The sequence below is a fragment of the Ovis canadensis genome, chromosome 1, assembly GCF_042477335.2.
Source record: "Ovis canadensis isolate MfBH-ARS-UI-01 breed Bighorn chromosome 1, ARS-UI_OviCan_v2, whole genome shotgun sequence".
NCBI classification, from domain to species: Eukaryota; Metazoa; Chordata; class Mammalia; order Artiodactyla; family Bovidae; genus Ovis; species Ovis canadensis.
Window position 1 is genome coordinate 242,044,787 of NC_091245.1, and position 12,691 is coordinate 242,057,477.

General features: G+C 42.3%; 1 protein-coding gene across 2 annotated transcripts in view; it reads left to right on the forward strand.

Moving 5' to 3' along the window:
- The first annotated feature begins 10,517 nt into the window (after positions 1 to 10,517).
- The window catches only part of CP (ceruloplasmin), a 60,687-nt gene continuing 58,513 nt past the window's right edge, over positions 10,518 to 12,691 (forward strand). For both annotated transcript variants that reach the window (XM_069562947.1, XM_069562958.1), the window contains exon 1: positions 10,518 to 11,069. In XM_069562947.1, the coding sequence (XP_069419048.1) occupies positions 10,924 to 11,069 (146 nt within the window). In that variant the 5' untranslated portion in view covers positions 10,518 to 10,923. The remainder of the gene's footprint in view (positions 11,070 to 12,691) is intronic.

Below are 12,691 nucleotides of genomic sequence, written 5' to 3' on the forward strand. Positions count from 1 at the left end.
CAGAGTAGAGGTTAAGAGCCAGTTCTCACGAGTCAGCAAGAAACAAATAGAGGACTTCCCTATGGTCCAGTGGCTAAGAATCTGCCTGCCAATGCAGGGGACATGGACATGGGTTCAACCTCTGGTATTCCACATGCCGAGGGGCAGCTAGGTCCACACACCACAACTATTGAAACTGTGCTAGAGCCCGAGAACCACAGCTACTGAGCCTGCACTCCCTAGAGCCTATGTTCCCCAACAAGAGAAGCCACATCAATGGGAAGCCTGCACACTGCAACTAGCGAGTAGCCCCTGTTCCCTGCAACTAGAGAAAGCCGGTGCACAGCAACAAAGACCCAGCACAGCCAAAAATAATTAATAATTTTTTTTAAAGAAACAAATTAGGGTAAAAGCACGAATACATGGTTGGATGTCATCACCAACTCAATGGACAAGTTTGAGCAAGCTCCGGGAGTTGGTGATGGACAGGGAAGCCTGGCGTGCTACAGCCCATGGAGTCGCAAAGAGATGGACACGAATGAGCCGCTGAACTGAATGAATACTGGAGGTAACAAAAAGACTGTGTCTTGCCAGACAGACACAGCTGGAGCGATATTCTGCAGTCATTCAGAATTTTGATTGCTAAATGCAGAGAAGAACCACCCAGTCAAGAAGTCTTTATGTTGACAAGAAAATAAATTGTGGAAAATAATGAAAACGTGGTATGTGGGGATTCCCTGGTGGTCAAGTGGTTAGGACCCTGGAATTTCACTGTTGAAGGCCTGGATTCAATCCCTGGTTGGGGAACTAAGATCCCACAAGCTGAGGCCTTCATTCCTCCCACTCGCAAAAATACCCCCCAAATTTATATATAACTCTACTTGGGTTGCTGCTGCTGCTGCTGCTGCTAAGTCGCTTCAGTCGTGTCCAACTCTGTGCGACCCCATAGATGGCAGCCCACTAGGCTCCTCTGTCCCTGGGATTCTCCAGGCAAGAATACTGGAGTGGGTTGCCATTTCCTTCTCCAATGCATGAAAGTGAAAAGTGAAAGTGAAGTCGCTCAGTCGTGCCCGACTCTTAGCGACCCCATGGACTGCAGCCTACCAGGCTCCTCCGTCCATGGGATTTTCCAGGCAAGAGTACTGGAGTGGATTGCCATTACCTTCTCTGTAACTCGGGAATACAGTAACTAACTACAACAAGCTACAAAGTTATACCTTGCGGTTCTGAGGTAAAAATCTGACAGGGACTTCCCTGGCAGTCCAGTGGTTAAGACTTGGCCTTCCAATACAGGGGTTGTGGGAAAACATAAAACAGAAACAATATTATAACAAATTCAATAAAGACATCAAAAAAAAAATCTAAAGAAAAAAAAACTTCTGACATACACAGCTAAGAGAATGGGTGTTTGATCCAGTTTAGATTTCTCTCTTCTCTTTTTCAAAAATGCCCTAGGTCAGCTAAGCCTCTCCTGTTGGCTCCTCTGTGTTCTTGCATCATCCTAGTCTACGCAGAGTGCAGAAATTCTCAATTGCAACATTATTCAAAGTTCACTTTTGAGTACCAACTCTGGAATCACTGTAAGGAGGTTTTTTAGGGTTAATTGCCCGCAACTGGCTACTTATTAGGGCCCAGTGACCTTGCCTCTTACTGAGACAACCCTGAGGTTCACAGCTATCTCCTCACTTCCTGAAAGCAGCTACTTGCGTTTTAACTGGAAGGTCAACTGTCTCAAAACAGGACAGAAATATGACTTCCTGACCCTTCCTGTATTACACCATAAAATGTTTACTTGCACTGATCAGGGGTGTTACTGTTTAACCATTTCATTTCACCACAGATATGAGTGCTATGGGCTTCCCTGGGGGCTCAGATGGTAAAGAATCTGCCTGCCATGCAGGGTACCTGGGTTTGATCCCTGGGTTGGGAAGATCCCCTGGAGAAGAGAATGGCTACCTGATTCCAGTATTCTTGCCTGGAGAATCCCTTGGACAGAGGAGCCTGTCGGGTTATATAGTCCATGGGTTCACAGAGTCAGACACAGCTGAGCGACTAACACTTGATGAGTGCTATCAGGATATATTCTGGAGCCTTCAGCTCAGTAACTATCTGAGCATGAGTGGAGGGGGAGGGTAGAAGTTTCTGGAAGAAGTGACTTTGGGACTTGTTGTGGTGCTCTGAGCACCATCCTTCCATCCTACAAGGCTGAGTTTGAACGTAGAGTGGAAAATGAGTAAGAAGAAAATGCCTGGAAACTCAGATGACAGGGAACGAAAAGGGCTCACCTAAACTGGAAGGTATCTTGAAACTAAAAAATGAGACAGGCAGCTCCAAATAATCAGTGAATCCATTTGCTACAGGATAATTTACTCATTGAGTAGGATTAGGTGGACAATGACCCAGAGCATTTATAGCTGCACTCCACATCACTGAGGGGCCATTGAGGCAATTTTATAGTTAACCTAGAATAGGTGGCTCACATGGTAAAGAATCTGCCTACAATTCAGGAGACCCAGGTTCAATCCCTGGGTTGGGAAAATCCCCTGAAGAAGGGAATGGTTACCTCTCGAGTATTCTTGCCTGGGAAATCCATGGACAGAAGGGCCTGCTGGGCTACAGTCCATGGGGTCACAAAGAGTCAGACATGACTGAGTGGCTAAGCATGCATGCATGCAACTGGTCTCATGGTTCACCAGGAATATGTCAGAAAAGGTCTTCATCATTGGAGGCTAACAGAGTACAGAGACCACCTGGACCTAACAGTCATTAAACAATATCTATTAACTACAAAGCCCTTGATGATAGAGAAGTGCTTTCCCATGTACTACAGTCCTGGTAGGGTCAGTGGAAGGACAGGAGAAGCTGTATGAGACCAAGATGGCATCAGTTATGTCAGCAGCCATACACTCCACCCCCAATATTGTGATGGCTCAACAATCTTAGCATTATTCTTCTTGAGAGACCCTAGGATCAGATACCAGAGGTGGCTTGTGCTCCAAACCCATAGTAACAATATAAGCAGCAGCAAGAACAAAGAATTCCTACTAATGATAAAAGAACACTAAGAACTATGCTTCCCCATTTACCTAGAGAGAAGTAAGCCAGCAATAAAAGCATCAGCAAATACTCTCCTACATAAATCACAGCAGGATTCTCTATGACCCACCTCCCAGAATATTGGAAATAAAAGCAAAAATAAACAAATGGGACCTAATTAAAATTAAAAGCTTCTGCCACAACAAAGGAAACCATAAGCAAATTGAAAAGGCAGCCTTCAGAATGGGAGAAAATAATAGCAAATGAAGCAACTGAGAAACAACTAATCTCAAAAATATACAAGCAACTCCTGCAGCTCAATTCCAGAAAAATAAATGACCCAATCAAAGAATGGGCCAAAGAACTAAATAGACTTTTCTCCAGAGAAGACATACAGATGGCTAACAAACACATGAAAAGATGCTCAACATCACTCATTATCAGAGAAATGCAAATCAAAACCACAATGAGGTGCCATTTCATGCCAGTCAGAATGGCTGCGATCCAAAAGTCAGCAAGCAATAAATGCTGGAGAGGGTGTGGAGAAAAGGGAACCCTCTTAAACTGTTGGTGGGAATGCAAACTAGTACAGCCACTATGGAGAACAGTGTGGAGATTTCTTAAAAAACTGGAAATAGAACTGCCTTATGACCCAGCAATCCCACTACTGGGCATACACAGTGAGGAAACCAGAATTGAAAGAGACACGTGTACCCCAATGTTCATCGCAGCACTGTTTATAATAGCCAGGACATGGAAGCAACCTAGATGTCCATCAGCAGACGAATGGGTAAGAAAGCTGTGGTACATATACACAATGGAGTATTACTCAACCATTAAAAAGAATACATTTGAATCAGTTCTAATGAGGTGGATGAAACTGGAGCCGATTATACAGAGTGAGGTTAGCCAGAAAGAAAAACACCAATACAGTATACTAATGCATATATATGGAATTTAGAAAGATGGTAACGATAACCCTGTATGCAAGACAGCAAAAGAGACACAAATGTATAGAACAGTCTTTTGGACTCTGTGCAAGAGGGAGAGGATGGGATGATTTGGGAGAATAGCATTGAAACATGTATAATTTCATATAAGAAACAAATCGCCAGTCCAGGTTCAATGCATGATACAGGATGCTTGGGGCTGGTGCACTGGGATGACCCAGAGGGATGGTACGGGCAGGGAGGAGGGTTCAGGATGGGGAACACGTGTACACTTGTGGTGGATTCATGTTGATGTATGGCAAAACCAATACAATATTGTAAAGTAATTAGCCTCCAATTAAAATAAATAAATTTAAATTTCAAAAAAAGTATCAGCAAAGGGAACTGACTGATGGCACATGTTTCAGTTCTGTGCTAGAATCAGACGCATGTTTGCATCTTTGAAAGTTTGCAACTTGAAGGTTCATATGTAGGAGACTTACTGTATTTTATCAAAAACAGCCTCAGGCATCACTTTAGTCTTACCAGAACACATCATTCCTGAGAACTTTAGTGACTCCCCGGGTCCTTGCACCTTGTCAGCATTTACCTCCCATCCCCTTGCTTATAAATATCCCTGAGGTGATGCAGCAGGTTGAGAAGAGACAAGTCTTCATGGGTTAACATGACATCAACCCAGTAATGACAGAGAGAGAAAGAGGGAGGGAGAGCCCACTTCTCCAAGTCCCAAGCAAATCCCATGACATACAGTAGGGCTGTGCAGATAACCCTGGGCTAAGACAGTAGAAGTGCATTGCCTCCCTTCCCACATAAAGACTAACTGGTCCTGATATCCCGTATCTAAAAGGCTTTAGACTATGGGACTTCCCTGTAGCTCAAATGGTAAAGAATCTGCCTGCAATGCAGGAGACAAGGGCTCGATCCCTGGGTTGGGAAGATCCTCTGGAGAATGATATGACAATCCACTCCAGTATTCTTAGAGAATCCCATGGACAGAGGAGCCTGGCGGGCTACAGTCCGTGGGGTCACAAAGAGTTGGACACGACTGAGCAACTAACACACACAATTGTAGACTCAGTGATTTGTCTTGAGAGAAAAGTAGATTTGTGTCCAAGAGTTCAGCTGTATTTGGAACTGCTGCATAGATACGGAATGCTGTTGTGTTTAATTCTCCACAGTCTACTGTCATGAGCCCCAGGTGCCATTTGTTTTTTTCCACTGGCAACATAGGTTTTGTGCATCTTATAACCCTTACCTTCTCTAATACTATGATGGCAGCCCATATTCTGTCCTGTCCCCCTGGTAGGCGATACTATTTTATTGTCACCACTCTCCTAGGGATGGACAACTCTACAGGGTCCCATTTAGTGTTATCCACCACTACACACTTGACAGTATGGATTCATAAGCAGAACTTGCTGGTGGTGATTGTGAAGTCCAAGTCTTATAGGACATCCACACCCAAAAATATATCCAGGTATGGGTATTATGGATGTGAGAGTTGGACCATAAAGAAAGCTGAGTGCCGAAGAATTGATGCTTTTGAACTGTGGTGTTGGAGAGGACTCTTGAGAGTACCGTGGACTGCAAGGACATCAAACCAGTCAATCCTAAAGGAAATCAGCCCCAAATATTCATTGGAAAGACTGATGCTGAAGCTGAAGCTCCAATAATTTGGCCACTTGATGCAAAGAACTGACTCATTGGAAAAGACCCTGATGCTGGGAAAGATTGAAGGCATGAGGAGAAGGGGATGACAGAGGATGAGATGGTTGGATGGCATCACTAACTCAGTGGACATAAGTTTGAGCAAGCTCCAAGAGTTGGTGATGGACAGGGAAGCTTGGCATGCTGCAGTCCATGGAGTCACAAAGAGTTGGACATGACTGAGCAACTGAACTGAACTGATAAGTGAAATATAAACCAGAAAGGGATGGGGAGGCAATCTTCCAATTTGTAAATACAAGCTCATATGTTTCATCCACACCGTTCGGTCTCCTTATCCATCCCCTTGGAACTTGGATGGATTCCCATAAATCTGGGTGCACTGGGCACAGATACCTCTAAAGCCAGAGTGATCTTCCTATTGGTGCAAGACTGATAAATAGTTCCATGTGGGGCCTCCACAGTTAATGTATCTGTGGCCCTATGGCCCACACCAAGGAGCAGGTTTTACCCCAGCCCTGACCCCCAGAACCGGGAGTATCATCTTCCCAAAGTGACAGAGTGCAGGCTTGTGCCTCTTCCTCTTGCTGTCAGCAGAATAAACTGTTTTTCTTTGGATAATACTTTTCATAAGCTTAAAAGGACCCAATAAGGTTGTTTATATTCTCTTCAGGGGTCCTGATTAATACAAGGTATTGCCATAACTGTTTGTAGGAAATTCTAGTCGAGCCCCCTTTAATTTCCTCACTTTTTTTTTTTCTCTTTGGCCTTATCTACCTGTTTATTTGAGCTTCCCTGGTGGCTCAACAGTAAAGAATCCACCTGCAATGCAGGAGATGGGGATTCAATCCCTGGGTTAAGAAGATCCCCTGGAGGAGAGCATGCAACCCACTCCAGTATTCTTGCCTGGAGAATCCCATGGACAGAGGAGTCTTGTGGGCTGAGGTCCATGGAGTCACAAAGAGTTGAACATGACTGAAGCGACTAAGCATGGCACCTGTTTATTTCCCTTGTGCAGATCTGTTCAGTCTCACTTAATTCAGCTGTCATAGCCACCGTAGTGTGAATGGGTTGATTAACCATCCTAGTCAAAACTGAAACTAAGGTCCCTATCTCAGGTCAGCAACCGAGCTCCTGGAGTGGATTGCAGGTATCGGTGCCCTGTGCACCCAAAATCTCTTATCCTTCATACTTGCTACAAATAACTCCTCAACAGGTCTTGGAAATTAGGAGCATAGACAGCATGCTTCATTCCTGATTCCCTCACTGTTTCTTGTAAATCTTGCAAAGATGCCATCCTAAGGGTGGGGACAGCATGCCTCACTCATTCGGCTAAGCCAGACAAATGCTTGCACGTACCAATTCAATCAAGTTAGCTAGGCCACCTTGGTCACATACAAACATTGCCAGAGGCTGCTCTATAACTGTGGTAATTTTGGACATCTTAGACATTTCTGACCCATTTAACATGATGCCGTCTCCCCAAGTATCCCAAAATGGAGCCCTCAGGCTGCCACTCCTTCTCTACTATTTTGGTTAAACCTGACGGTTAATTCTATTAACTCAGGAGAGGAATATTCTGGTACTGTTGTTTTGGAGTTTGTGAGGGTCTCCTCTCAATTATCTCCTGGTTCCCTAGTGGCCTGTGTTTCAGCTTGCATCAGAGGCCATGCTTCTTCTTCCTCCTCTATAATTATGTCCTCATCTTCTGACAAGTCTTTATCCCAAAGCTCACACCTCTAGGTCCCTGTTCTGCTGTGAAATAACAGTCCTCACCTTTGAGCCTACTGCCCTGCATTTTAGCTATCTTACCTGCCATCACTTCAGTATGCTCTTCCTGTTGTATTTTCTTTGATATGAGGTCAGAAATGGCAGAACATGGGTTTCCCTGGTGGCTCAGTGGTAAAGAATCTGCCTGCCAATGCAGGAGACACGGGTCTGATCCCTGATCCAGGAAGAACCCTTATGCCATGAAGCAGCTAAGCAGAGTGCCACAACTATTGAGCCTGTGCCCTAGAGCCCAGGAGTTGCAACTACTGAGCCCATGCACTGCAACCAGTAAAGCCCACATGCCCTAGAGTCTGCATTCCACAACTAGAGAGTAGCCCCTGCGTGCCAGAACCAGAGAAAGTCCACATGCAGCAACAGAGACTCAACACAGTCAAAAACAAATAAATCAGTATAATTATTTTTTTAGAAAAGAAGTGGCAGACCATGCCCTCTAGTCATCCCACTCTAACACCAAAATCTCTTTAGTCTTCTCTAGTTTCCAGCTGAACTGTAATTCCTTTTCTGTGCTCACCCTTATAGGATATAACAAAGGCCATGCAATAGCTAAAACAGTTAGCTCATTTTCTTTTTTTATCCACTTTCCCTTTCCCACCACTTCAGTTAATGCATCTAGGAAGCACTTTGACAGTTTCCAGGTGTCCTGAACTCACACAGTAACCCAAGGAGTCCTATGAACGTAGCTAGGTCACTCCACACAGAAGAGATGGCCAGCCTGGGTTTACCCCACCACACCTGGCTTTCCCTCAGCATGGCCCATTCCTATCTCATTTTCAGTCTCCAGGCTGGTTCACCATGCTGGGGCATGGAGGGGACAAAAAGTGCCCATGAACTGAGAAGGTATCTTGACACCAGAAAATGAGGCAGGCAGCTCCACAAAATCACTGGATTCATTTATTATAGGGTAACTTACTCAGAGGGTAGGATGGAGGACAAAGATAGAGAGATCCAGAAGAATTCACAGCTGCTTTCTGCACCACCCAGGGACTATTGGAACAATTTTACAGTTAACCTAGGGCATCAGGGTAAGTGCTTGGAGAAAGAAGGCACAGTCCTAGGTCAAGATTTATGAATGTGTAACTAGTCTCATGGACACTGGGAATACATCAAGAAGGTTTTCATCACTGTTTGGAAGCTAATAGAGCATAGATGCCACCAGGACCTAATGATCATTAAAAAACCCCTATTAACTGCAAAGCCTGTGATGACAGATAAGTGATTTCTCACATAGTACAGCCCTGAATAGGGCCAGTGGAAGGATGACAGGAACTGTACAGTTCCCAAACGGCATCATTTACACCATCAGCCATACACTGGCTCATACAGGGGCTTCATATCAATTAAAAAGCACCCTCTCTAGGAGAATGAAGAAGTTCCCTCTGTGTGGACCATTTGGGAAAAAGGAGCATTTCTGGGCACCAAGTTTTAAAAAACACAGCATCTTGCAAGACACAGGGTCTGGCCAGTGGAGTCTGGGCAAGATGTTAGACCCTTTCAGGTCCCCTCAGTGGGCACGAGGGCACAATTGTTTAAGGTAGCTCTAGAAGGAGGTCTTGGGACATTCTGGGCACAGTGACTCAGTTTTCTGTATCAGGACAATTAGTTAAGATTATTGCTAGGAACATTATTGCTAGGTGAAAGGAACATCTCCGCTCCGTGACCTAACATGGGTCATTTCAAGTAATATGAACAATATCCCTCTGAGACAGATTTAAAGATGAAGAAAATGAGGCTGGGGTCAAGTATGTATCTTGCGTGGGGTCACATGGTGTCATCAGATTTTTATCTTCATACTGCTATTTTCCTTGGCATTTATTAGCCTCATTCATTGCTGCTAATATGTACTAGATATTTCACCCTTCATTTGTATATCGTTGGTCTCTCCCCAATAGAATATAAGTTGACAAGCATAGGGATTCGTGTCTGTTTTATTCCCTGCTATATCCCCACAGTGCTTAGAACAGTGTCTGGCACACAGGGGGTTCATTCAGCAATACTTATTAAATGAATGAATTGTTCGAACATTGGGGTGCTTTCTCCTGTACCAACTATTTCTATAAACCCCATTTGGTAAATACTTAATGTGAAGAAATGAAGTGAAGTCATTCAGTCATGTCCGACTCTTTGCGACCCCATAGACTGCAGCCTGCCAGGCTCCTCTGTCCATGGGATTTTCTAGGCAATAGTACTGGAGTGGATTGCCATTTCCTTCTCCAGGGGATCTCCCCAACCCAGGGCTCGAACCCAGGTCTCCCGCACTGTAGACAGAGGCTTTACCCTCTGAGCCACCAGGGAAGTCTAATGCCTTGAAGTATTCTAGAGAAAAAGCTCACATCAACATAAAATGTGCACTGTCATCAGGATTTTCTTCACCTAAAAAATAAAAATCTTTTATGCCAAAATTCATGTCCACATCAAACAGAGAAATTCCAGGTTAATAAACCAGGTTTTGGGCTTCCCTGTTGGCTTAGTGGTAAAGAATCCACCTACCAATGTAGGAGGCGTGGGCTCCATCTCTGGTCTGGGAAGATCCCATATACTGTGGAGCAACTAAGTCCATGTGCTGTAACTACTGAGCCTAAGTTCTAGAGCCTGGGAGCCGCAACTACTGAAGCCCACCCACCCTATAGCCTCTGCTCGACAAGGAGCAAAGCCACTGCAATGAGAGGCCCACGCACCATAACTAGAGCAGCCCCTGCTCCCTGCAACTAGAGAAAAGCATATGCAGCAACAAAGACCAAGCACAGCCAAAAATATATAAATAAATACAATAAACTAGGGCTCTGTCCATTTACTAAGGCCAACTTTTGCCTTTAAAGACAGGTTTATTTGTTTCTGATTTCTTCAATAACTAAAACAGTGTCTTCCACTCCCATTATCCTCTGCTAATTATTTTTATTTCATGATACACAATAATCTGATTAACTCTCTATGCAGATGTGTTTGGAGCTTACAAAACAAGTAAAACTTTCAAAATAAATTCTTATTGGGGGGTGCTTAAATTGGACATGCTAAACATCATGTTTTGTATCTTGAATATGTAACTAGGTTATTGTTAGACTTTTCCAAAGTAAAGAGCTGCTTATTTTGATTCATTTTGCATAATTTTCATCCCAATTTATCAAAAGTTCACTGTGTGCAGGGCATTGTATTGTAGCATATTGTTGGAAGAACAAAGGGAACATTTAGACATGATCTCTGCCTTCCTGGAATTTACACAATGAGTGGTAGAAACACAGACTTATGCACACTCCAGTGCCTCCAACAATAACTGTTGACTTTTTATTTGTAATTAGAGAATCCAGGCAGTGGAAGACTAGGTTTTTCCCGGGTTTACGAGAACTGAACCCAAGTGGAAAATGTTATTTGCTTTAACTAAATAATTCCATCTTATGCAACATAACATTCTGCCAATCAAGCAAATAAAGAAAGAAAGCCTTATTTATAAAGTTGCCTGCTTCTGATTTCATTCCATTGCTTCTTGGGCTCCAAGAGGGAAAAAAAAATGAAGATTTTCTTGCTCTGTATTTTTCTAATTTTATGTGGTACCTCAGTCTGGGCGAAAGATAAGCATTATTACATTGGAATTATTGAAACAGCCTGGAACTATGCCTCTGACCATGCGGAAAAGAAACTTATTTCTGTTGACACGTAAGTCATTGCTTTTTCTTCTTTGTAGACCAAACCTAAATTATCAGTTAAAAAATAAAGCCAATAAGATGAAATATTTCTTTAATTTGTTATATACAAAACCTGAAAAATATGGACTTGAAACTCTGGACACTAATAAATCTCTAATTCCTGGGATTTTGTTTGTTTTTTGGGATGCTGCCTTATTCCTTCCCCCTTGGTCCTGAGGAACTGTGTGGGTTTCTTTTTACCCCTTCTGGTCGTTACATCTCCCATCGTGGTTCAGACTCTTTGTCTGTTTATGCAGAAGTTCTTTCATCCAAAGAATGACTGCATAAAATTTTCTGTTTACTATTCCATTTCTGATTACTAGCAGTAAAAATTAAAGGTTTTTTTTAATCCTTCAAAAAAACATTTATTTTATATATCAAATACAATCTTAATATGACTCCACCTAATACCTGTTGGATGACTCTGGACAGATAACTACATTCATCTTTCTCAGACTCTGCATCCTAATCTGTTGACAAAGACAATAAGAATACTTCATAGGGCTGTTTAAAGAGTGGGTGCATGGAAAGCTCTTCTTACAGTGCTCAGCACATCATTCATGTGCAGAAAAACTCTATGTAACTTACGGGGTTTTTTTAAGGTTTTCTTTATTAAAGGTTTTCTTTGTTTCAGTTGAAAAGTCCCTTATTTCAAGCAAAGTTCATCACACAAAAAAACAAGTTCTCCTTGAAGATTTTTGTAATGGAAGATTATCTATATGAAGGTTATCACTTTTAATAATGTTAATTAAACATTAAACACCAAATTAAAATTTGTTACTCAAACCCATATTCTTTACATTTAAAGATGTATTTTAATGGTGATAAATGTATTTTAATACTGATACTTAAAAATGCTTGTTAATGGTGACAAATGAGCCCAATGGCCATTTGCTGCTAACACTGTATCTATAAAAAATAGCTTAAAAATATGCTAAATTTCATAATGTTGACTCTGTTGGTGGGGATACATTATTCTCATTAATTTTATGTATGTTTAAAGTTTTTCAAAGTAAAATAAATGAATAAATAAATGCATAGATGATAATACCTAATAGTTAAGTTATTAATTTAGTAATAATCGGTGAGGGATGTTTCTGACCTAAAAATAACTGTTTATAAATAAAACTAGTATGTTTTGCAATTATATTTTTAAAATATTCATTTATTTGACTTTGCTGGGTCTTAGTTGCTGCATGTGGTATCTAGTTCCCTAACCAGGGATTGAACCTGGGATCCTGCATTGGGATCACAGAGTCTTAACCACTGGACCACCAGGGAGGTCCCTGCAATAATTTTTTTAAGCTTGGTTTTGAGCTAGTGTTCTCCTCTTTTGGAGATGACATATTCTTAGGCTTCACAAGAACCATTATTTTGTATGACTTCAGCATTTTCCCTAAGTAAACAATTATATATGTTTTTTATAAGAAATCTAGATACATTTTTTGAAAAGGTCAGATATATTAGGAAAAAAAAATACTGTCATACAGTCCTACTCCATGCCCTCATCCGTCCTGTTGTCATTATTCATGGTCAAAAATCCAATCAGTTTGATTGTGTATCAACCAAGTGCTAGACATTGCCCTGACCATA